The 26,941-nt window shown below is 41.6% G+C and overlaps 1 protein-coding gene and 1 long non-coding RNA gene across 7 annotated transcripts in view; one reads left to right on the top strand and one right to left on the bottom strand.

The window, feature by feature from the left end:
• LOC122967806 overlaps positions 1-26,941 on the top strand; it is a 61,451-nt gene that overhangs the window by 17,986 nt on the left and 16,524 nt on the right. The gene's annotated exons all lie outside the window — the stretch shown is intronic.
• Positions 16,692-26,941, bottom strand: part of LOC122967804 (BAH and coiled-coil domain-containing protein 1) — a 66,628-nt gene continuing 56,378 nt past the window's right edge. For all 5 annotated transcript variants that reach the window (XM_044332628.1, XM_044332629.1, XM_044332630.1 and 2 more), the window contains 11 exons: positions 26,529-26,812; positions 25,976-26,056; positions 25,355-25,481; positions 25,137-25,251; positions 24,358-24,433; positions 21,881-21,989; positions 21,626-21,742; positions 21,360-21,521; positions 19,383-20,629; positions 18,982-19,218; positions 16,692-18,845 (listed from right to left, as the gene is read on the bottom strand). In XM_044332628.1, the coding sequence (XP_044188563.1) occupies positions 18,636-18,845; positions 18,982-19,218; positions 19,383-20,629; positions 21,360-21,521; positions 21,626-21,742; positions 21,881-21,989; positions 24,358-24,433; positions 25,137-25,251; positions 25,355-25,481; positions 25,976-26,056; positions 26,529-26,812 (2,765 nt within the window). In that variant the 3' untranslated portion in view covers positions 16,692-18,635. The remainder of the gene's footprint in view (positions 18,846-18,981; positions 19,219-19,382; positions 20,630-21,359; positions 21,522-21,625; positions 21,743-21,880; positions 21,990-24,357; positions 24,434-25,136; positions 25,252-25,354; positions 25,482-25,975; positions 26,057-26,528; positions 26,813-26,941) is intronic.

Raw genomic sequence — 26,941 nt, forward strand, 5'->3', positions numbered from 1 at the left:
GGGTTTTTCTCTTCCTGAATAGGACAGTGCCTCAACCAATACATGTGCTTGAGTTTCCAACTATTCACTTAATCAACACAAGGTCATCAGAACTATTGTGTTAATGTACAATAATATACAATACAATAATATCATAACTTTGTACATATTACAGTATGTTTGAATGTCGTTTATCTTTAAACTCATGTTAAAAGTTTTTACATGGTTGCAAAATCCATGGATACATTATCACAAAAATATGAATAATGAACAAGCAACATGACACATTTGTTGTAAAATAGAATGACACAGTATTAGCAGTATTGTAGTGAATCATTAGGAAGGTAAAATATGGAATGTTGTATGTTGCTGTATGATTTGTATATTATAAAGTGATTAACTTGCTTTCCTGCTTCTTCTTGCAAACACGAAAGGAAAAAAATGAAGAAACTGTTGTGGAGATGTACGGTACTGTAACTATGCACTATGCATATGCCATGTGTCTCTGATGATGAAGCTAATATTCGACTAATGAGGACAGTCTTTCTTCTGTCCTTCTGGTGCCCCTATCCCCTTGTAAGTCTGGGTTGCTTGGCACTCCAGGAACCTTATGAGCAATAACTTTACATCACTTTAACTGTGATGGTCCAGTGGCCATGCCAAATTGCATATTGTGGCTTAAATGTCTTAAATGTTTCTCTCTCACTCTCTTTGTTGGTTGTCTCTCTGTCCTTGTATCTTTCTTTTTTTGCACTGTTCCTCACTCACTTTCCTTGTGCCATATCCTCTGCTGGAGTTACTGATTAAAAAGCAAGTCAGAAAGAATGATAAAAAATCTTTGCTGTTTGCTGTCAGAGAAAATGATTGAAGGAGGGGGGAAAACTCAAATAAAATATCAGCGGAACGCATTGGTTCCTCGCAAACACATAGAGATATGCATGTGCACACGCATACACATACTGCATACATGCACTCACACAGATCAAATGGTGAGCTGAGGTCTCCCCCTAGGGCATGAACATGGATTAATGTGCCCAGCGCGATTATTTCATTTATAACTGTCCTGGACCTTTTCAGATAAGACCATTTTTCAGGTTGCCATCCATTAGCACCTTTAGACTGCATCTATTAGCCTGCCAAGCACTCAGAGTGCCATTTAAAGGGCCAGCAACCTCCCTGTTTAGCTTGCATTGTAAAGCACTTTAAAGAGAGGAGTCAAGGTTGTCTAATGGCACATTGAGCCTAACTTACTCCCAAAAGACTAAGGTGCAAATGTTTTAAATAATCCAAAAATGACACCTTGGTTACCCCAGAAAAATCCATGATGAATGTGAAGACAGCACAATCATCACAATAAAATAATTCACCTATTCAGTTGAGCTCAGTTCCTGACTAATTCAATATTATTACGTCTTTTAAACAGTGATTGTGATCAGAATAAACTCATTGCAGTTTCTCCAATAGGATTGTGTCCTTGAAGTGGCTGAAGGTTCATAAAATCAAAACTGTGTAACTACCACCCTCACCGCTCATGTCCTATATACAGTGCACTGGTCCAAAAATGTCCTTTCTTTGCTCTTTTGTGCCCCTGTGGGACCCTCCTGCTGCCCCCACTAAAACCAGCAGAGGAAAACGGTCCGTGAGATATGCAGTAAAAGTAAAATGTAAAATGGCTGCATTGGCTGAGATTCTCCTTCCTCAGCAGCTTGGTGCTCACTGACCCCATTAATCCAGGTGTTCATTCATCTACAGGACGATCCTCCCACACACTGCTAACGGCTCACCCCACTGTGTTTGCCCAGCCCCAACCCAGCCCGGCACTGGCCCTCTTACTCCTGCTCTACCCAGTGTAATGGGGGCTACCAATGAGCTAAGTATGGGCTGCCATATAAATGAGCCTTGGTAAATGTCAAGCCTTTTAATTCTCAGTTGTAATGCCACATTTGTTTTGTAGGCTGTCATTTGTTTTTAGAGTGTGCCAAACTTGTTAAACCACTCCCCCCCCTCCTCTTTTTCCATGGAGTGAAGACAGAGAACTGGTCATGCAGGGAGAGAAGGTGGTATAACTTAATTGGAGGTTATGTTGCTGTCAGTGCAATACATTATTGACAAAGATGCCAAGACTCTCAGGGAAAGCAGCCTGTAAATAGGTAAGCAATAAAAGCAGTTTCTCATTGATTAAACTGCAGACTGGTGGACACTGTGTATGGCCATGTGGAGACTGGACTCTAGTTTCGATGCAGATAGAATGAGTTTTAAGGGACAGGAGCGCTCATGTTAATGCCATCCTTCCCCTACTGGCTCTGACATCAGGGCTAATATGAGGCCTCAGCTTCGGCCATTCTGACAATTCCCTGTCTGTTTCATATTAAGGTGAATGATCATGTGAATTACAATGACAGGCATGTGTGTCTGTCTGTGGAAATGTGCTTGTGTGTGTGTGAGCTGATGTTGGAGGATGTGAGCTTGCATGATCACTTTCCTTGTGTCTGTTTTTTGTTTGTGCCTGTACGTGCATGTGCATGCATACATGGTAATTTATGTGCAAAAACATATGTTTCAGGGCCTCTACATGTTGGTCTGTTCACTCAAAAGTTTAAATACCAGCTCTGCTGTTCTTTAAGAGCCAGACATACATCGGACTGCATTTCTCCTCCCTCACTTTTTACTGCATTCCCACACGCAGAGATTGTAAAAGAGAGTGATTTACACACAAGTGAATAAATACTGTGGGTTGGGGATACAGTCTTTGCGCTATACCCCTCCTGTGTTGATTCAAAAGCTTCAGTTGTTCCTGGCTTCCTTTAAGAGGGTCAGGGGGGCATGTTTGTTTAGCGTCCCGGCAAAATCTGTTAGTGGGATTGTTAGTACAGTAGCCAGGGGGTAAGAAAGGAGGAATAATCTAAAACAGTGCAAGTACAGGACCTTACGGTGTGGTATTCATCTGAGTGTAGACAGGGATTATAACTGAAATGTAAATTAAAACAAAATCACCTGTTTTGTCATGTTGGACAGTTAAGAATGGGGATCAAAGCTATGATGGCAACTCATAGCGACAGGTGAGGTCAATACTGGCACTGATAGCTAATGAAACTGGCTAGAAGACAGCAGTTTAGGCCAGCAGTCGGAACAGAGGGGACAATGTGTGGGTGGGAGAGAGCGATAAAGAAAGGAGAGGGAGCCCTTATTATGTAGTGTGAACTCAGCCAAGCTGTATATCCAATGTCTGCCTCCATAAGCCCTGAGCACTTGCTATGTGTTCATCTACACAGAGATGCCATTTGTCCTAGCACGAACACACAAACACACACATGCACACGCACACACACACACGCACACACATTCCCCTCAAACAGACTACCATAGCTTGTCTGACAAATTGAGCACATTTGTTCACTGGAGAAATTTTCATTGAGCAACTGGGTCTTCTCTTCGTCTCCTGTTGTTTCTCATTCAGAGGTTTCCTCCCCTCTTTCCCCCGTCTGTGGGTAGATTGTTTACAGCAGGAAGTGCCTGGCATCCTCTCACTTGGCATTGGGAGATAGTGACTTGGCTGGTGCTAGTAGCCCAACATCATTCACAGTCCCAGTGCCTGCTTCAATGTAATTCATGTGCTATTGGGAGACATCCTTACCGGAATAGAGAGCATTTTTGTTGATTATTCCGTCTGTTTTTGATTACATCCTGGCTGGCCTGGGAGAGCTAGTGGACAATTTAGCTATCATTCCTAGATTGGTTAATGGGGCCCGGGCTGGAGGTTTATGTAGGGGTTCAAAACAGTGGGTTGGCAGAGATTTTCAGTTGTTACAGCAATGATTACTGTTTAGAAATGTTTGTTTTGTATTTCTCTTCCATGTGTGTGAGCGAACATGCAAGTTTGTTTGAAAGAGGTGTAAGTCACTAGATGTTTAATCCATATCCTGACTGTTTTGCCAGTCCAGTCCCTGTTGTTCACCCAGCTGTGCTGTTGGTGTGAAAGAACTGATGAAGGGCTGGTTAACCCAAAGTGAAGAAGTTGTCAGGAGACCAGGATGTCTTACACAGAAACATTTATTGAAGCTCGATCGAGGAGAACTGAGTTACGGTACAAGTGAAAACGCTGTGCAGTGCAAGTCAATTCTGCCGTCTACTTCCAGACAAGAGTATTTAAACCCTTCCCCAAACCCTTAACCTTACTATGTGTCCAAATAAGGTTATTCTTTACTCATCTATGCCTCTATTGGGTATTGAACTATAAACAAGACACTATGCTAACTACCATTAAGTGAAGTCATGGTAGTCTGTACACAGGTCACATGTGATCCATTCCAAGAGAAGACCAGTCTGACCGTCTGCACAAAGCACAGCATAACTCCACCCGACCTTGGTTATTGTAGGACGCATCCAGCCTTATCAAGACAGCTGCTTATCCCAGCCAACCTCAGTAAGCAAAGAGTTGAACCACTCTGCAAGAGACAGGTCATGACCTACTGCTCCCAGGACAGAAGATGACCAGAGAATTACCCGGAGAACACAGATAATTCCCCCCCAGATCCCCCCTTTTTGATTGTGTGATCAAACTTAATAACCATTCCCTTCAGAATTGAAGTCGCACTCACTTCCAATAATCTGTCATAAACACTCAACAAAACAAGTAAATATGTGAACCGCCATCAGTAATAATAAAACAGTATTCAATAATATTATACATTAATTTCAAACAAATGCCAATTAAAGCATACATAATTTTCTATAATAACTAAAAACAAGTTTTCATACTAACACATCAGGATCATCAATGATGATTTTGAATAATTTAAATATGTCATCAAGTAAAAATATTAATCATCACACAACCAACACCTACTTTCTCCGCAAACACCGGTACAATCACATAATATAGTGCATATAAATCAGAAGTTCAATATAAACCTAATGTAATAATAACGGAAAATAGAAAATAGAAGCTTAGGTAGACATGGACAATCTAAAAAGATTTTCTCTAAGTCCAACAGATGACATTTTAAGCAGATCTGAATTACTTCTTATCTGATAATAATAGCTAATAATAGCAACACAGATATCAGCATGAAAACACTACCTACTGATTGAAACACGTAAACTGGCAACATAAGGCCTATAACAGCTGAACATTCAAACAGTGGTACATTGTTCTCATCAAGTTTTGTTCTCCAAAGTAATTATTGCAAGAAGTAATCAATACATTTACACACAAACATCATCATAATTAACACATTGTAAAGTCTTCAACCCATGCACTTTGCACACGGTAGAGGGTCACTACCACAGAGAGGATACTAGCACCTACAGTACAATGCATAGTGGTATGGAATTCATCTCTTGAATATTTTGTGGCTGAATATCCTGTGGTTGGGGATAAAGTCTCTTACAATGTCCCATTATCAGAACAGGATTGTCAAACACATTCATCTTCAGACATTTTATCATGGAAAGGAAAACCTGATGGAATTCATTCTTCAATACCTTGGTAGTCATAATACATCATCATTACATCATTACCTGCATTTCTTACCATCCTTTGAGGTGCTTGAATAGCAGCTTTTGTGACTCTACGAACAATCAATTTGACTACTACTACCAGACAAGACCACAGGAGAATTAGGAGGAACACAGACACTATGAGACTAATCAAGAATTTAAGTAAGCCAGATCCCCATAACCCAAACATACTTGAGAAATCCCCAAAGTCAAATTCATGATTAATATGTACCTCCTTGATACCTCATGCTGTGTCATGTATCATGTCCATAACTTCTGTTGTTGCGTCATCACGACCCACTGCTCCCAGAATAGAAGATAACCAGAGAATTACCCGGGGAACGTAAATAATTCCCCCACAGTTGGACACTGTAAAAGAGAGGATATTGGTGTCTTCAAGGTGTAAACCTAATTTGTGCCCTTTGACCCTTGAGATAGATGTTACATGGTCAGAATAGTGCTAGCTTCTGCATAAGTACTCCAATTGCTCTCTGTTGAAGTGCTAAGCCTGCTGGGACAGTTTGTGCTGGGTAAGCTTGTATTTCCTTGAGCATGCACCACCTGTCAGCAAGCAACACAACTGTATGTGGATGTGTATATGTGTGTGTGTCTGTTTATATGTTCATGCATGGACCTTACAAGCGTGTCACAAACCATGACTAGTGGTTCAAGTCATACCCATATGTTGTTTTAAGTCTACTGTATAACAGTAAGAGGCTGGCACTCTCTTATTAAGGAGCTTTTAGACAGTGTAATTGTATTCCAAAAGCATTTGTGCTAGTGCATGCTTATGTTAGTGCATGAGCGTACATGCAACTTTCCCAGGGGGCTACCTGATCCTATTACATTATCCAGCACACAACAAAGGGTTAAGAGCTGTCTGCCTCTATAGTCATTAAGCCCTCTCTTAGCCACAGTAAATCAACGCTGTGCCGGCAACAGCTGCTCTGATCACCTATTAAAACTTCCATAATGTGCCGTGTGTACGGCGGAGTGGGGCCTGTAAGCTGACACTGGCCAATAGACCCCAGATAAAGGCCATCTTGAGCCTCTGATCTGGTTCCTATGGTCAGGATAGCAAGGGAAGTGGAGAGATGACAGAAAGGCCTTGTCATTAAGGACAACTGCCTCAGGGCTCAAAACGGATAAGCCCTGTACTGTAGATGTATTTATCTCAAGGCACCAGACTATAAGATGTTATCAAGCCTTTAGCCCAGTTGGTTGAAGTCTTTTAAACCCTAATATTTTAAAAGCTGGAGATTTCCAGCTAAATGCATGTTAGCAGCTGAGAAAATACTTTATCTGATGTGATTGGAGCTATATGTTGGAACCGAGTAAAGGAATGCATCATGCACTATGTAAAATGTGAAATATAATGCCTCTGAAAATACTCATTGGACGTCAACGATTAACCGAAAAGCATGCAAAAACACAGCAGCTCTCTGCAGTCCACATCAGTTCAGTCTGCAGCAGAGGACTTGACCACAGGCTAGCTTTTTCCACTGATCTGGTCAGGGAAATTGTGTGGAAATCAATCGCTAGACTAGCTAGCTGGACTACTGTCAGCCTGTACAGAAGCAAACACTCAGGAGGCCTGTCTCCATGGAGACACAAACAGGGCATGAGACTGCCCTCAGGTGAATTCTCTGTGTGGCTCCGCCAGCTGAATTGGTCCATTTAGGTTTCATTTTCTTTCTTGTCTACATCTTTCTCTTTCTCTTTTTCCTTCACTTTCTCCCCTACTGTTCAGCAGCGAGCCCTGAGCAGGACTTTTCTATCTGTGTCTTTCATTCACTCACTCTCTGTTTCTCTCCCACTGACAGGTAGCAGGGCTAAAATTCAAGAAAAGATATAAGGTGAAATTGGGTCTCTATACATAACAACTGTCACAGGCCATTCAGGGGATGGATACTGATTTACCTCCGCCAAGGTTGCAGAGATGTTTGTCAGTTGATCTCATAGCGCAGCCCATGCATGCTGTTCTCTTCCCTCCCCTCTCTGACAGTATATCTTTTCTTTTCTCTTCTTTTTTTTTGTCCCTACCTCTCTTTGACATTTTCTCAACATGTCCTTCCTCACATGCAGATTGTTTTTCAGCTTCTCACCTCTTTATTGAATAGACCATGCATATATAGCTGCGCCTCTGTTTTTTGCATCATAAGGTACTGTTCGTGCTTTGTTTCGAATTTAGCACACCAACCCCAATGGATTTGTTTGAAGAAAATGAGAGATGTCTCCAAAATGTCTGATCAAAGCTCGGCTTAGTTGCCCAGGGGCTTCAACTCATGTTGATAAGATGTCCAAGTGCCAGTCATGGAGCTTATGACTGCCTCGTATCTAAGCAGACTGTATATTTTAAAAGTGCTCGATATAAATGAGGAGGAGAGGAGAGCAGAGCCATCCAGAGAAGGACATGGATGTGTTTAAGGGCTCTGGCAACCAACGCTGGGGGCCTGGCAGCTGGGCAGAATTCTTTTATATCCTGCTATGACTGGCACTTTTATACACACACACAGGCATGCATGCATGAGTTCATGCTTTGTCTCTCTTTCTCTGTATGTCTCTCTCTTTAATACGCTCACTCACCACTCGGGCCTTTATACACGCTGATATCCATTTTCATCGTGGGTGAGGCTACTACAGACTACAGAGCTGGGCTAGATAGGAAAAAGAGCTTCTCTGTGCGTGTGTGTGCAGAGGCTTAAACTGCTGCACGCATGTGTCTTCTGTGAGGTCTGTGGTGAATGTGCCACAGTGTATCAGTTGTTTCGACCACTAGATTTTCTTTTTTTTTGCTTTCATAAGAGAGAACAATAGATCAGCCCTTCCTGATATCCAAATGAACCATGAGTTTATTATTCTTTCTGATGTCCAAAACTAAGTGCCTTACTGTTTGCTTGGTCACTTTTTGGCCCAAATATCCACGACAGCGTAAATTCTAAGGTATTTGTTGCACCACAGAAATACAACAAGGGAGTAAGACAGATAGGAGGAAACGGCAGTAAAGGTGGTTGAGGTGATTATTTCAGCCATATATTGTGCACACCATCTAATCAGAAACATACAAATAAAACCATAAAAGGTTCATGTAGCGAGAGGGAGTTATATTGACAGCCCTTTGAGTAGTGGTATACTGGCCTGTGTGAAATCTCAATGTTGTTTGTGGATTTGGTACCATATACTGTTACAATAGCAGCATGAAATGATCCTTTTGTCGTTTCCCAGGTCAGAAAATATTAAAAGGATGAGATTGCATTGTACCAGATTTTTTTAATGTGTAACTTACTGTATTGCTGACATTTGCACTGGATGTCATGCTTTATGAAACACCTGTGCACATGAGAGGAAAAAACAAGAGATAAAGACACACACACACACACACACACAAACACACACAGTGATGCCAGTCAATATATTAGCACCTGTGTACACGTGGAAGGACATATATAGACCCAGACAAGCACATATTCCTCTGGCTTGGAGCAGCAGCTATTGTATTGTGATAAATGGAGTGTCTCCTGTCCCTGTAGCCACAGGGCCCTGCAGTGGTCCACTGGGAGCCTGGGGATGCTTGGTGGCCTTTCTCCCAGGTTTCCTGTCTCCTGACTCAGCACCAGCTGCGACACCAGCAGGAAAAAGAACATGTGAAGGGTAAAAATAATTCACTGGAGATTCATGGTATAGGATGACCCCAAGATCATCAGTTAGACAATAGTCTTCCTTTTACTTGACAGCAAGCCAGGCAGATTATGAGACATTTCAGAAGAAAGATCACCATGCTCTGTGGAATAATGGCATCGTGGAAGATGTCACGTAGGAGTGGTCTAGGGTACTCGAAATATTTTTTATGCCTCTGTGCCGGTGACAGCCGAGGCCGGAAGCATTATGTTTTTCGGGTTGTCCGTCTGTCTGTCCGTCCCATTCTCGTGTATGTAATATCTCAGGAACGCCACGAGGGAATTTCTTCAAACTTGGCTCAAATGTCCACTTGGACAAAAGGATGAACTGAATTGAATTTGGTTGTCAAAGGTCAACGTCACTGTGACCTCACAAAACATGTTATTGGCCATAACTCAATAATTCATATGCTAATTATGACAAAGTTTCACACAAATGTCAAATAGGATAAAATGATGAAGTGATGACATTTTATATCCAAAAGGTCAAAGGTCAGCTTCACTGTGACATCATAATGTTCTGCAAAAACACTTTTCTGGCCATTATTCAACACCATAACTCAGGAACAGAAGGAGAGATTGTGACCATATTTCACATTTGGTTAAATGCTGAGTTGGTGACACTAATCTTTGATGCCCACCTTGAAACTGTGGTGATTTTATAGGTCCTCTGTGCTGCCTGGTTGAAGATGTGTTTGAAGCATCCACATTTTAGAATTTGTAGCTTCTTTGCAATAACATCCATATCTGAAACATTGTCTGCTGTCATGGCTACAACTTTGTGTTCCGTCTGAATCAGCTTTATTTGCCGAGCATGTGAACACATACAAGGAAAATACAGTTAATATATTCTAATAAATCCCTTCAAAGTCATCACTACTAATATTATATGAGACTGGACAAACATGGATGTAAACTGCAACTTGAGTGGTTGGCGGAGGCATACAACCGCAAGGCGATATTTCTAGTTTTTGTAATGACATACTATAAAAGCCTGGTTTTGTTGTAAAGATGTTTGTACCAGTTTAGTCTAGATCATTTGAATATGATTGCTGCTTGTGAATCACCACAGAACTGCGTGCCATACAGAGACACTTAATCAAAAGCTGAGCTTGGAAAATTTGTCTTGCAGTTTGAAGACAATCTCTGACAGTTGCCCTTGCTGACTCTTTGCCCAGAAGCCACTAAGCTTTATGGCAACAATGGCAGGCGTGCCAGCGAAGCCAGGCAGTCATCATGATAGCGACCATGGTGGGCTGTCAGAGAGAGCTATGTGGCAGAGCTGTGTGGTTGAAGCGCCTGCTCTCTCCATAATGGAACAGCTGTTTGGAGCGCGGTGCACCAGGGCGCTAGAGCACAGAGTAAATAGAGGAGAAGAGCAATGTAAACAGCGATGGGATGGCGGGAGCTGCTTCTCTGCTACCGTGAAAGGGGGTAAACACCCCAGAGAACTAGACGAGGGGGGGGAGTTGTCAACACAGGAATGCACAAACACCACTACACAAGTTGTGCAAGGAAAGGTGGATGTATTGTGAAATAGTGAAACAGTAATGGTCAACTACAGTCCAAATTCCCATACAATACTTGACCTGTATGTTCTTATTGATTGATGGGACGGATAATTTCAAGAGTTGAGACAAGAATCATACCTGCTACCTTGGAGACCAATCCCAGTTTCCTGGGTTTCCTAGATATGAAATCTTAATACAAGCCTACAGGTTAATTACCAACCACAAGGCTTAATTTGACTTGATTTTTGGTGCAACTGATTAATTGAGCTCACAGCTGATAGTACTGGTGCTGGTTCACACATCTCCTTCCTAAGAGGGCTAAAGACCTTTCTTCATTATTTATGAGATATAGAGCATTTCCAGCTGTCATGCACTTAATGAGAAGACGCCTGACCCCTTTTATGACAGGCTGTAACTTTTCCTGCCATCGTTGGGCCTGTGCTGTTGACACTGAGAGAACAACTGTGGCTGTTGGCACAGTATCATTTTTTATAACATGACAAGAGGGACATATACAAGTTAGATCGAACCCAGATTCATGGAGGTGTTGAGGCCAATTTAGGAGCCACAAGTGACAACCGGCCCCTCCGACTGTGCACACGAGCTCTGCAGACTGCTGAACTCTGCGCTTTGATTTTTTTTTTTTTTTTCACTGCTAGGTCATGTGTACTAACGTAATGCTGGGAAGATTTGTTCTACCGGATTCAGAGACCCATTTACGAACTGCATCCAACCCCTGATTACGCAGTATTCAGTGATAGCTGTCAAGCTGGGTAAATATGTTATGAATAAGCAGTTCAGGCTAGATACATATCCGTGATAGTTGAGATAATGTAGCTATCAAATCTTCTTTCTCTCTAAACCTAGACTGTCATTCGGAAATGACCGCAGAGTACACCATCATTCTTAAATTGCATACTTGTATAAACATACTGATTTCTTCCTTTTGGACCTCTCTCCTCTTTTCATTTCCTCTGTCATTCATTCGCTGAGAGTTAATGAGTTAAAGCTGTATCACAGAACAGAAAGAAACAAATGATAAAGTGTTGGAGGGATGATTTTTGGATAAAAGAGGATGCGACACAATATAACCCATGAACAAAGAGAGCGAGAGGAGACCCTGATAATGAATCATGCCTTTGTTATGTTGTCAGCACAATGTAAACAGGGTGACAATATTACATCAAAATTTGTGAGCAACATATGTAGTGAGGAGCAACAGTAATCCCATGTAATACTGTGAAAAGCTCTTTTAGCAGAGCTGATACAGAATCTTTACAAGCCACTAATAATGAGCAACAGAGAAATGGATTAGGGGTGGCATGGCTGGATCTGGGCCATGGCAAGCAACACACAGCACGGTTAGTGAGTTGACTGTGTTGGCATATGTGTCTATGCAACACAGGAGTATGTATTAGTCCAGCATATCCCAGTGAGGAAGTGTAGGTATTTGCAAACAGCAGGTGGTTCAGCATCCAGTGCATGCACCTCTAAAAGCCCTCCATTATGCATGCTGTAAACATACACACGCTTTCAGCTTTTGGAGGTCTCATGCACTTAAATTTGTTTTAAAGTCATACTTAAAGACTCAGTCCTGAATCCATCCCGAAGCAAAATAAGTGTTTACCATCAAATACAATGAAAGACTTTCAAACTTGCCTGTAGTTTCCCTTTTTACACTTTTAATATAAACTACACTGCCATATGTCTCTCTTCAATATATGTGCAAATCCAAATGTAGACATCAGACTTCTCTGTTTTTCATGCTGAGGCTGCACTTTTTGTCACTCCATAGAAGAATAGCTTAAATGTTTGTGTTACCGCTGCATACAACATGGTTGGATTTGTTCTACAGTGGCTGTCACTTCTCCATAATCGATATACTCAAAAATGAATGATCAGGGCTTAACTGCCGTTTAAGAAAAGGGAGTCATCATCTGAATGATATGTTTGTCCTGCTCTCCTCTCCCAGCACCTTGTTAAGACCCAAGAAGACCTCACCTCAACTCTACTGCTACTCACACACACACACACACACACACACCAGGCTGTCTGTCCCCTGTTCAACCCCCTCACAGTCAGAGGCCAGACAGGGTCAAGCAGAGGGTGAGACATTTATGAGGTGTAGATATTTGTGCATGAAAGCATTCCTCCTGTTGACACTGAGCAACACAGTCTGGATGCTGAGCGAGCTGAACCAGACAGGCACTGAAAACTATGGCAGGCAGAGCGGTCTGTTGAGTGAGAAGCAACAGAATTGAGGTGATAGACTTTAAAATGTGGTCAAAATGAGGAAAGCAATATACAACTTTGGTGCATTGGGTTATTTTAGTGACTTTATCTTTCCCACAGATGCAGCATGTTTGGTTGGCTTGATTCAGAGTCTATAATTTGTCAAAATATCTTAAGTACAATAGGATAATAACCTTAACATCCTCACACAGCCACTCTTAACCTCAGCTCCAGTGGTGAAGAGTGTACCTCCTACCCCCATACTGCTGATGCAGGAAGGGCCATGGCTCGGACACGGGGCAGTGGCCATAGTCAACACAAAAGGTTGTGGTAGTAAACAGCCCTGTTTTGTGTTCACTCCGCCGCTGTTGGTGATGACTGATGTGCCCATTAGCCCCTGTCTGGGCATTAGGGGGAGGGGTGGCGGCACTGGGGCTCCATGCATTACAAAAAGACCCCTGGGCCTGCAGAGAAAGGTCACTGACCCATATTGTGCCTCCTTCAGGCCTAGCCAGTGGTTATTTCACTGATTCAGGTTACAGAGATTGGCTTTGTCACAGCTGATGAGCATGTATGCAAATGGACAGATGCTGTAGGTTATGGATGGTGTGGTGGGACGGAGGAATATACCTGCTGCTCCAGGCACTGAATGCAGAGGGGTACATATTGCCGCTGGCATTTTGTGTACTATTTTAGACTGAAAAGTCATGATACTACTGTGTGTCTTTAAGTCAAACATTTTAAAAAAATGTGTTTTCAGTCTTTTTGTGTGATGCAGTTTGCTTTGTGTTCCACTAGAGAGCGTCCTCCTTTACATCTATCCTTCATTTAGGAGATGTGAAAAGTGTTTATATAAATCTCTTTAGTTTGATCAGAAACAAACATTTAATTTGAATAAAATCTCATTTTTTGTAATTTATTCATTCACACACCATCTGTAAAAATCTTGATCCTTTACTACAGCTTTGTATGTTAAAAAAAAGCAGCACAAATGAATAAATTACATATTTACAAACCTTGGAAACATGCTGACAGACTTGTTCAAAGGCGTAGGACAAAATGGTTGTTTTAGTTAGCGTTTGGGCCTATCTCTTGTTTTTGTACCACCACACAGATACATCACCAAAGAACCAATTCATTTTAAAAGAAAATAGGCTATGTACTTTATCATGAATCATGAAAATTCACATCTTTCTCTGAATCAGTCAACATCATATTTACAGAGCTTGGCAGCTAAACCCAGTAGGCTTTATTTGATGCTGTGACAGATCTGTCTCTATTTACTAAGGAACTCAAAGCTCACATAAACTTAGCTCAGCCAGAGACACTTACATCAAAGGATTTATCACAGCAAATAAAAGAATTTGGCAGAAAAAGGGCTTTGTGCTTGATGTTGCTTTCCAATGAATCCAAGTAGCCTAAAAATTCTAAGGGGAGCACAATAAAACTCCCTAAGGGGTATGAAGAATAGAGCCCAACACACATATAAATGAGATATGATATACATAATGCACAACAAGGAAAAAACAGCCATCACCACATCTAGTAATAATAAACTAGAACAGGTGGAGGCTGGGCGGTTAAATATGTTATGAGTTATGAGTATGGTTAAGGAAGCCATGTGATACAGGTACAGTAGAAATAAACAGTAGAACCAGTAGCAGTAAAATCAGTGCAAAAAATGAGTGTGAGCTTGTCATGAAGTCTCCTTATTGACTCACCTTCCCGGTGATTGGTACTGTCAAATGATACTCGGCTCAGCTGATTACGTGACTTAAAGGTGCAGTGTGCAGAATTTAGTGGCATCTAGTGGAGCGAACTTGGCAGAAATGGAATATAATATGCATAAGTATGTTTTATTTAGTGTATAATCACCTGAAAATAAGAATTGTTGTGTTTTCATTACCTTAGACTGAGCCCTTTATGGCCCTGTTTACACCTGGCATTAACATTCATCTCGGGTGATCCGATCACAAGTGGACAGCTCTAAACACAGGTGTAAACGCACCCAAGATGCATTGAGGACGGATTGACATCCGATCACTCAGACCACATTCGGAGGTGGTCTGGGCTGCATGTGGCCACATTCTTTTAGGAGTGTAAACGCAAATGAGTCCTGGGCCACATTGAAGGACCGCCTACTCAACTGACGTCCTCTATTTTCCGGCAAATTAGACACAGGACCTTCTGTCCAAGGCTGTTCAACTTGTTTGATAACAGGATAAACAAATTATTTTGTTTTCCATGTGAATTAAAAACGTAATCCACCTCCGGTTTTTTCCTGTTTTTCTCGTTCCCCTAACTGTTTTCCCCTTTCAAATCGACAGTTAGAATAGAAATTAAACCATTAATTTTTCCCTTGTCTGTCTAAAAAAATATTTCAGAGGCTAAACGTAGCTGGATAGTTTCATCTGTCCTGTCAAATTGATAACGACAGTTTTTAGTTTTGCTGCGCTGCTAAACATAATGAGCTCAGGATTTATCAGGAGGACCACTGCTTTACTCCAAACAGTTTCACTGTATGAACCTTGACTGTGTGTCTAACAGCTGACCTATTGGATATGTAGGAGAACACAGAACATTAATTAACATTGGATCCTGACCGACCCTGTCGGCGTGTCGGAGATTTAAATAATCAATGAAGTTATGCTGCTGTATCTTATGCTTAAATGCGCATGGTGTCTCTGAATGGAGAGATGCAGCTGCGGGGAGATCATTGCATCTCTCTCTCTCTCTCTCTCTCCCTCCCGACGCAGAATATTATACCCTGAATATTTATCCTGTTATCAAACAAGTTGAACACAGCTTTGGACGAATAACGAACGAATTTGGTCTTGAAAACGGAAATGATGTCCGTGTTTATTTGCATATAGAGCGGGGAAGTGAGATCCGATCACATGTGGTCACTCAGGACGCATGTGGAGACGCATGTTATTGCCAGGTGTGAACAGACGCACTTAAAGCTGTCCACTTGTGATCGGATCACCTGAGACGCATGTTAATACCAGGTGTAAACGGGGCCCATATCTACATAGGGAGCGGGTCCTCTTCTGCGGAACGTGCCGTGTTGCACTGCCATGTTTCTACAGTAGCCCAGATCAGACAAACCAAACACTGGCTCTAGAGAGGACCTTTCAATTTTTTGTGAGTTTCACGGCCACCGTAGGTTCTCCTTTGGTTAGTTGCAATCTGCAAGCTCACTGCTGGATGCCACTAAATCCTACACACTACACCTTCAAGTTGTTCTGCTAACTAGTTGCTTCATTTGTGTTAATGTGCTACTGGTTATACTGTTTATTCAACTTTAGCAGGAGTACCATTTCACTTGGACTCGGTTAGTCTGTTCTTAAAACAGCATCACTTTGGTAACAAGTCACAAGACAAAATTATTTTTATTCTGTCTTTCAAAGGCAATATCTCAGTCACATTACAAAGGTTTACTCAACCCATCTATTTCAGAATCTAAGAGGATCCTCTGAAATGTCTCACCCTGTCTCCTTCTGTCACTTACAGTAAGAAGTGGCTTTCTAATGTTTACGCCATCACATTCATATCACACACACACAAACACTCTCTTTCTCTTCCTCTCTCTATAATTGGCGACTGATAACTTTTTTTTTACTCTCAGGATTTTTTATTTCTGTGTTTAAAACTGATCACAAAATGTGTTTTACAATTTTATACTAGAGGTAGGGGCAAAAATCTGAAATTAATATAAATGTGTTGATGACAGATGGTGTGCGAAGTAAGTTGAAGCGGACACAGCCAAAATAACACAATTAATTCACAGAGGTTTGTGGATGAGAAGAATCCAGTGTTGCTTTATTTCTTTTCACTAGATGGCCTCTACAAGACCAGTTTTATTTAAGAAATGCAAATGCGACATCACACCAAGAAAAAACAATGTCACATTCTCATAAAGCGCTCTTGGCATGAACAAACAGCAACACTGACAATAAATAAAATGTTGGCGAACAAAATAAACCTTTGTGAACAAAGAATACTCAGGATTGCATATCAAACAAGACAAAAATAGACAAAATGTACTTGGCACAAATTAAATAAACTTAAGTAATTTTCAGATTGAGTGAACCTACTCTATGTCCATTGCTTTGTGAATCTGATTGTCCTTCACAGTTAGCATTGAGTATGTGCGTGTACTGTACAAAAGACATAGATGGCTGATGAAACTAAAATAGACAAATTCCAACATATTGTCAGTACACAACCTCTTACTTTGTCAGTACCTTGAACTTCATAGTCACACTCCCAGGTGGCCTTTTGCTGCATATTTTTTGCACTAGCCAAAACTGCAGGTACATGTGCAAGAAATCATTGTCACAAAGCCAATATATATGCACATAGTGGAGGACAAGTATTCTATAAGTTACCAGTGATTTCTGATTTGAGTTCAATACAGGTGCTTGACATGTTAAATTTAAATAGAGGAAATAAAGATATTAAAGACACTTTGGTATTTTGTAGGTTATTATGTGCTATGCATTCATGAGTGCAATGCACATTTAACACATTTTCATTAAAAGACCCAGTTTTGTTCTGAATTGATTTGTGTGGACATGATTATTGTGATGCCAGGACACTCATCACACACAAATATTGTGTCAAAATGGTATACTCATATCATTAATCTTAAATCATTTTTGACCCGTGATTGCAGTCCAGTGGGATCTGCCTTGTGATGATGACCAACTGAGAGGTACATAAATAAAAAGGATAGGATAACAAAAATGTGAAGTAACAGAACACTTATACAAAAAGCCACTTGACCTATTTTTAAACAGGATGACCCCATATCTCTCAGAAAGTGAGTCTTTTCCTGTTATAGACTAAATCCTTCTGTCTTTGTCTGTGCTCTGTCTGTCTCTGTCTCAGCAGGGCATATGCAGTGCAACACTAACATCTTCAATCTTAATTTCCCAAAGCAAAGGAAAAACAACAACAAAAAAAAACATATTCTACACCCATATAAAAATAAATCAATCGCAAACATGGATACATCTCATATATACAATAAACTCCTATATAAAATAGCTTTTATGTACATATAGACAACAGACAACAATACAATAATTCAACTGTACAATGTACACCTGAACAGTTAAGACAGGCGAGAGGTACTGAAGTGTATGGCTTGATTGGGAAAAATTCAAAATATTTACAGACATCAACTTTACATCCTTTACATGTTTTCAACTTCCCTGGAATGATGAGGTCTGGGGAGAGCCCCCAGCCTCACTTTCTTTTTCATTCCCTCAGGTAAGGCTACCTTTTAAATAATTGGTCCTCAGAGACCATTTAGCCTCATGGTACTTTGCACAGTCCAATGCACTCTCAGCTCTCCTTTGGTGACATATGATAGGAGCTGGGAGCTTGAGTTCAAAAACCAGTTATGAAGCTGTCACTCAAATGGTATATATTAAAAAGAGATTAGTTAGACCAATAAAACACCAGTTATTGAATTTTGTGATGCCCAGGAAGACCCAGACTTCTATCATTCTTCTTGACACGATCAACTAGATATGGACATCCCCTTCACTTCCATGAAGGTTAGACACCAATAGATTCCAGTGTGTAACCCCAGACAGCCCTGCTTTGGTGTTGGTCCTTGAAGCCAAGGAACACGTGTCGTCTCACATGGCTGGAGGGTCTTGTAGGTAAAGTATTGGACTATGATCCTTCCTCCAGAGGAATCCTTCAGTAGTGTCTTTATGGAGGTTCAGCACAGGATGGAAACCCCTTCAGCAGTGACCAACTGACCAGTGGTGGGGTCATACGTCCCAGCCAGGTAGTAGAGGTCTGGGGAGGTACTGTTCGGCTTCTGATTGCGAGTCAGACACTCATACTCCTCCCTGCTCACCACCTGACACTTATGAGAGATTGTCTGGACATCATTCTCATCCTCATGACAGGACTGGTACAGGGCATGCTGGATAAGGAAAAAGCAACAATAGTTGCATCATTATATTTATGAACCAACTAAGAAAGAATAAATGTCATTTGAAAGTTCTGTATGCTGGGTGAATAACAATTTCCATAAAATTGTAACCTACATCACAGCTCACCTTGCCATCACGATGCCTTTTGCCTAGCTTGGTCTCTTCAGGGTGGTAGAACCACTTGACTTTGACCACCATGCTGGAGGTCCAGGATTCCCAGAAGTTCTCGATTCGACCTACATATGGGAGGTTAGGGCGTCCAGCTGAGAGGAACACAGCACAGTCTCCCACTTTCACTGTGTCTCTGCCTCGCACAATGGCCTTGTAGAAAAGCTTTCTGGCTTTGCCCTTTAGACCTCGTCTCTGTGAAATACCAGACACTTTGACCAATCTTCTTTGATAATGGTAATAATTATTACTGACTTTATTTATTTAGTATTCTAAGATACCTAAACTGATTATATGAAAGAGGAGAAATTGATATCATGATTGATGGCATGAGGTAGAGACATGGGTATAATTCTCACCTGAGTAGGGTTTCCTGACCACCTCCAACTTTGTCGCCCTGCAAGGAATGCAGACATCTTGGGCCTTGGAATAAATGAAGTGTCATCAGGGAGCATCCTAGGTTTCTTCACAAAATCCTTAGATGGTTTAGAGGTGGAGCTGCTGCATTCTTTCCTCTTCAGGGACTTGCTGTTGGAGACCTGTTCAGGGAGGACTCCTTTGCTATTGGAAACAGCCACAGCTTTAGCCACAAAGGAGTGCTGGTGTGGCCTTGAAGAAGTGGAGGGTTCAGTGGGTTGCAGGAGTCCCCGGTGGGAAGACAGACAACTTTGCAGCATTAGAGTAGAACTTTCCTCATCCTCTGAGCTATAGGAGGAGTCATTGTCAGAGGAACACAAGCTGGAACTGGAGAGAGAGCCTGAAGAGGAGGAGCTGGAAGAACCAGAAGAGGAGGAGGAGACAGAGAGACGAGAGAGGAAACGGCCAGCTGTCCTTAGTCCTCCTGAGGCTGCAGCCAGTGAAGCCCTCCTCCTCTCTTCTTCTTCTTCCTCCTCTTCATCATCCAGATCAGAGTAGGAGCTGTGACACTCTCGGTGGGAGCTGAAGCCCAGGTCTCCATATTCCCCCAGACGCAGAGAAGGCGAGGGCTTTCTTTGGGGTGTGGTCCCTTTCAGGAGTAGTTCTACCCTGGAGGCACCACCCTTTTTGTTGTCTTTAACCAGCAGAACTGGATGTGAGTAAGCCTCTGTCCTGGGCATACCACTCACACCAGAAGATCCACCTCGCAACAGCAGAGCCTTGCTGTTCTTTGTCTTAGGGGAGGTCACTCCTTCATGATCTAACTTGACCAGGAACTCTTGTCCAGACTTCCTGCTCCTTGGCATTACCAATTCATCTTGCCTGCGCCTCTGGCCATAGAGCCCACCTCTAGGGCCCAGAGATAAACCTGGACCTGGCCCTGTGGACTGAGTACAAAAGGAGGAGTAGCCATTTGCAATGCTGCTGAAGGAGTCCACCTCAAAGGAGCTGCTGCTGAAAAGCCCTTTGGCTGGGGTTGAGGCCAGTGGCTGGATCTGAGGCAAGGGGAATAGGTCATCCTCCTTCCCTCTCAAGGCCTTCCTGGGTGTCCCATTGAGTTGAAATAGATTGTCGGATGTCCTCTTCCTGGTGTTGGCCAATGAAGGCCAACCCAGGAAAAGTGAAGCATTTTTATTTGCATTCTCAGCCTGCTGCTGCTTTTGTTTTTTCCCAGAACCCTTTGGTCTCCCTAGAATGAAGAAAACATGTGTCATGTATTTTACCAATAAATCACAAATGATAAAACATGGCTGTGTCTCATTTGTATACATATTGACCAGTTTAATCAGTACACCTGCGCAATCTAATACAGTTCAATAAAATAGCCCCACAATAAATCCTGTTATAAAACTGTTCAGTTTATGTTGACACCGTGTCAAAAATGTGTTGATTCATCTCTATGGTAATTTTGTTCACCACTCCCATTTATATGCATGATGTAGACACAATATCAGAAATGCCTTTCAATATAATGTACTGTATATATCCAAAATAAAATCATACAGCCACAAAAGTCACCATAGAGAAATAAAATGAAATCTCTCAGAACCTCTCAGAATATGAACAAAAACTAAATACTAGAAATATAAGATGCTTTGACAGGCTAATGTGTTGGGTTGTATAGCTGAGCATTGCACACATCTACAGAAAAGTATCTTGAATTCTAGTGAAGAACCCATGGTTTTCAAAGATAGCTGAAATTTTCTAGATATTTTTCATAAAATGACATGAGGCATTTGGAATATCTCCATTTTATGTTCAAGTGCAGCTATAAAAGCATGGCTTTTTTCATGTAGCTTAAATGATTTGTTGGAACAAGCAGATAAATAATATATGTGCTACTGTTACACAGGAAAAAAGAAATATTAAAACCTTCTGGTAATTTTAGGTGAATACGAGTTTTAGGGGTTAATTCTTACCTGGTCTTCTTTTGTGAAGTGTTAGAGGTTGATTGTTGGTTACAGTATTAATAGTGTTGTGTCTGTCAGAGGGTCTGTCACTGATGGGGGCCTGCTCCAGACTGGAACATCTCTTGGCTGCGGTCCCGCTGGGTACCAGCAGGGCAGGAGGTGACTCCCCACCTAAAGGACAAGGAGTAGAGGATTATTAGCGTTTAGTTACAGGTACACAATACACTACAACATGAAAAGGCAAATTCTTAGTTACACAGAGAGTAGAAACCTACAGTGAATCTGGTATCCTGGTGGCAGGAGGCGGATGTTTGGGAGAGAAATCTTTCCTCTGTCTCCATCATCAAACTCTACCATCACTCCTCCTTGCTTCCCCTCATCAGATGAACCACCTGCAAGAGACAAAAAAATCACTTCCTTAGATGTGCAGGAAAAAGAGCAAATGCAAAAAAGTGGCATACAATTAAATATATAGTTGAAGATACAGAGGATGAACAGGAAAATGAAGATGGACAAAGTTGATGTCTCACCTCTGCGAACGTAGCCCGGGTATAAGCAGCGTGAGCGTTCGCTCCAGTAAGCACACACCCTGGTTCCTTCACTGAGCATAGCCTCTGACTCTGGACGTACATCCAGGACCTGGAAGTCAGACCAAAACATAATTAAGATTCATTACAGGCTGTACAAAAGTACACACAAAGACATGCATGCATACACACTCACACATACACACACATATACAAACAGTGTGAGAGCAATGGAGCATTGTGCATGGGCAGCCACTGTGCCACGTTTCCAAGCGGCACTTATCTCATGCCAATGTGCCAGTCAGGGCTGAAAAGAACGGAAGCCATGATGCAGTAAATCCTGACTTGCTGAGTAATACTAAAGAGGGCCTGAATAGAGAGCTTGTGATTGCAGGTTGCCAGATCCTCCCTCCAACAATGCAGGCAGCCCCAGCATCCGCCACTCACTGGGGGCTCTTTCAGGTTGCTTTCATTTACTGTTGCCATGGCGAGGGACCCTTTGACTGATGAGGTGTGGATGTGGGTGTGAGCGTGTGTGTGTGTGTGTGTGTGCAAAGTGAGAAGGAGCTCAGTGAAAATCGGGGTATTGGTGTCAAAGTCAAATTAATGGCTGTTGGATGAATTTAAAGACACAAAAGTGGAAGAATGACATAATTAGAACCAGCTGCTATCTTATGACTGTTTAGATAAGACTAAAGTTGCCAGGAGTGCAGTGTGTAGAACAGCCAAGAGAACTGGGAAATGGCATTGTGAGGACGCTTTGTGGGAAAACTAACATTGATGAGTGAGCTTACAGGGATGAGAGATGGAGGGGACAAGATGTTGCGTAGTAAATGGACTAATATATGTGTGAGCGTCAGGATTTACTGCAGAACAGGCATCTGATCAACACTGATCTTGTGGTCAGTTGAATGCTGGTAATTCTTGGTCAATAGGGAGACATAAGTTATGACATGTGGGACTTTTATGAGTTTTCTTGAATTTATGCCTAAACAGACAAACAAAAAACCTCATACAAAAATACTTGAAGTTAATTGAATCCTATTCACCCATGATGTATGAATGTGTTTATTTTGACTACGTTTCCTGAGGTGGAAGAAATGTAGGTGTCACTTTTCAAATTTCATCACACTATTTACTGACTATATTAACCTGTTTTTTTAACCGAAAACACAAACAAATGATTATGACAAATGATCCTTCATGACTTTAAGTGAAAATGTATGCCAGTAAAGTTATTCAAAAAGTAGCACATAGCTCACTTTCATACATTCTGCACTTCAACATAACCAACAGGAAATTCAGTCATGTCTAGTATACAATTTGTATAGAGTTGGGATGATTTCCATATCACATTTTATAAATAACTACTTTATCATTCAAAATCATACCAAAACCATTTTGCATGAGGTTCCTGTATAGTTGTGATGCATTGGAGTGACAGCAAAAGTAAGTAATCCAAGGCACAATCATGCCAGTTAAACTCTGCTCTACTCTTTCAGGGTCATCATCTTTGGACACTCCTTTGTGTACAGATACAATGTCTTGTGCCCTGTTTGGCAATAGTGGAGACTGGTTTCCACAATAGGAGAATATGTGGATATGGCTGCTTTGCTTTGGGTGACCCAGTTGTTATTAGTACATAGACCAACATCCTCTCAGAAAATGGGACAAAGGTCACCTGCTGCAGTAAACACTCTATTCTGGATGCAAAGCACACCAGGAAGCATAGGTTACCTAAATGCAAATGAATACCAGCCAAGAATGTGCTGTGGTTTCTACAGTATATAATTATGTCTCATTACATGGATGACTTAGGTAAACTGTAATCATATCTTAACATGAAACTGGGCGATAATCACACATCCTAACAATCTTGTGGTCTAGGTAAAAAAAAAAAATCTTAACCAAGCTAGCTACAACTAAAGACTTGAACAATCTTATAGTCAAATAGATGGACATGTTATAATAGCTGGCTAACCCTACATTTTTGCAACACTCCAAGTCATCATTACCTAGCTTCTCTTTATGTGCTTTTGTGTCTTTGTCGATCTGAGCCCTTAAACAACTCCATTACTGTGGCAGCAGTAGGAATGTAAAGTTCATGTCGTCTCCCATTGAAACTCCAAAACATGAATGGATCCAGGTGTTAGTGGGATTATCCCACCCACACACAGAGCTGGGTTTAACGGACATTCACAGACACTCACACAAAGATCCCAAAGATCCTGCCTCCCATCTGTTCATATTCATTTAAGAGATTTAGATGGCCTCAAAGACCCTGAGAGACAGTCAAGGGAGGTTGAAAGAGAGAAAGCGAAAGGACTGACAGAGCCACAGAAAGGCTGGAAGGCAATGGAGAAATGCAAAGAGGTTCTGAAGGATGTTTAAGAGGAATGGAAGTGTTGAGTGACCAAGACCAAACAAGTGATGACTTTTCTTGTAGCAAATAGTGTTTTAGTGCAGCGGGGTGAACTTACAGCTTCCTGTAGCAGTTGCTCCAATGAATAGATTTTTGGGCGGTTTCCTCTTTCACCATCAATAACAATGCTAAAGCTAGAAAAAGAGTACAGCAGAGAGAGAGAGAAAAAATCAGAATCTATTTTCAGCTGGTTAGATTACGCTTGCCTGGCTCCCATGTCATGCTACTCCCACTCTGCTGTTGTAATAACATCTCTTTGCTGCCTGAGCTACAGGAGCCATATTGATACACTGAGCCAGGTATAAGGCAATGTGGGGTTTGTTATGTAAGGAGGAAAAAGAAAAAAAAAGGGGGGGGGGGGGGGCAAAAAGAGGGTAAAATTCTAACCTTAACCTTAGTGATGACTTCTATCTCTCTCAAATTCCTTTTTTTTATCTTAAAGATGCCTTCCTGAATAAACATTGCATGATTTATTTTGTGACAGGTTATTGTCTACAAAGATATGTGGTAGGAAACGTGATTATTCATTAATTAGATTTCCCAGCACTGCTAGTCATGATGTGGCTTTTACTTAGAAATGCCAATTTACTCCATTCTACCACCTGTGCTGAATGAACACTGACAAAAATCAGACAAAGGTGTAAACATGTCAGTGTAGTTCGAAAGATTGAAGTAATCAAAGCCTCTTGATTGCATTATGCTTACTTCTATTTCCACCTCAATAAGTAAAATAATCAGATTAAGTTCAATACTTGCAAAAATGTAGTATTGCCTAATCTATACGTATAATCAAAAACAAACTGACTAATTTAACTTGAACCCTGTGTGTCTGCTTACATGTCTGGGAGCTCCAGAGTGTGGATCCTGGCAGCGTATAGAAGCTCATCCTCCTTTGAGATCAGCACCTTCAGTCCATCAGTTAAGAGTTCTTTGGTCAGGACACAATTAGGAGCTGTATAAGGAAAAGCAAACATCACAATTAATATTCCAATGTCACTGAAACTATCTGCTGCTTGAAACACTGGTGCAAGATGTGTTCAAGTGTTATCTCTTACCTTCAAGACTCTTGTTGGATGAACAGCTGTTGTCCTCCTCTTCTTCCGAGAAGCTGCTGCCATCCATCTGAAAGCCCTCATCAGCCGCAAAGCTCTCCAGCAGCCGACTCACTGCTCTTCCCTTTGGCTGTAGAACATAACAGAAAGGAGGGTCAGGAAAGTAGGTGGATGCAGGGATGATTAAAAAAAATAAGCATGGAGATAGAAAGTGTGATTGAAGAAGGGACAAATTGTTTAGCATGCTCCTTAAAGTAGCAATTAACCACAGGGGACTTCACAGTGCCTGTACCATCTCCTGACAGTAACCATTTTTTCACTTTGTCACAGCAGAAGGTGTGAGCCACCCCCCTTTCCTACATCTCTCTCATCATCTCCTCCCCTAAGACTACACAGCAGGAGGTTGGGCTATGTGCAATGTGCTAAGTACTTTTAATAGTTCTACAGTAACGGTCCTCAGGGTGAGAAATCTAGGACAGTAAGACATCAGAACTGGTAATAAAAAGCAAAGAAGGCTGACATTTTCATAGAATGGGATCCTGTTTGACAGTTTGCATGTACCTGATTCTCTGAGTGTTTTTGAGGATTGCATGTTTTTTGAATTTACTGTGACTGGTACTGTACCTGTTGGTCCCTGCCCCTTCGGCCTCTGCAGCCCTCCTCACTGTGTGGAGAGGGGGACTGGACTGACCAGCAATTTCTCCGCTGTTGAAGTCAACATGAGGATGGACAAGATGAGTGGTGAGAGTGTGACCTATTCCCACAAGCACTCAGGTCATGGTTGCAATTATTAATTTGAGGGAACACATTTCTAATTTGTGAGCGTTATTAATTCAGGTTCTGGAATCACATGCACTAATTAAACTGGGGCTACAAATTAAAATTTGTGTATACAAATAAGAAAAAATGTTTATCCCTGACACCTACTGGGTCACTGCTAGAGATATTTTCCATCACCTAATATTTCTATATTATCCATCTTTTTACTACCATGTGCATTTGTGCCATAAAGTGGAAAGTTACATACAGAGCTCTTAGACTTAATATCATTTTGATATTTCTTTCATTGCTATTTGTTGTTTAATTTCATTATCCTAGGAAATGGAACCAATATTAGTGTATTTGGTTTTACTAATTCATTATATCAAAATTTATGTAAAAAATACTTTCTGCTAACCTTATTGATTGCTCCTCTCAGCATAGTGCTCTTGCGGGTCGCCCTCTTTAGCCTCTCACTGGTGGTTGGAAAGGTGGCCAGTCCCATGCTCCTCCGGTAGCGGTTGCCTCTGGTCCCATGGCTGCCCCACCGAGGCTCCTTGGACCTAGGTCCGCAAGGCCTCCTAACCCCTTCAGGGCGGTGATCTTCATGGTGGTTTTTGACTGCAGTGGCCAGACCCAGCCTACAGGGGGTCTTCTTCCTCACTTTGACCTCCCCCTCTGCTCCAGACAGACTCTGGGAGCCTGTGCGGTTCAATTAGAGAAACAGATTTAGACCAAGCTAACAAGCCAGGAGAAACACAAAACAGATGCTTCCCATGAAGATGTGGGGCAGCTTTGTTGACTTATAAATCATTTTCAAAGGACAGTCTT

This window comes from Thunnus albacares, chromosome 17 (assembly GCF_914725855.1).
Source record: "Thunnus albacares chromosome 17, fThuAlb1.1, whole genome shotgun sequence".
NCBI classification, from domain to species: domain Eukaryota; kingdom Metazoa; phylum Chordata; class Actinopteri; order Scombriformes; family Scombridae; genus Thunnus; species Thunnus albacares.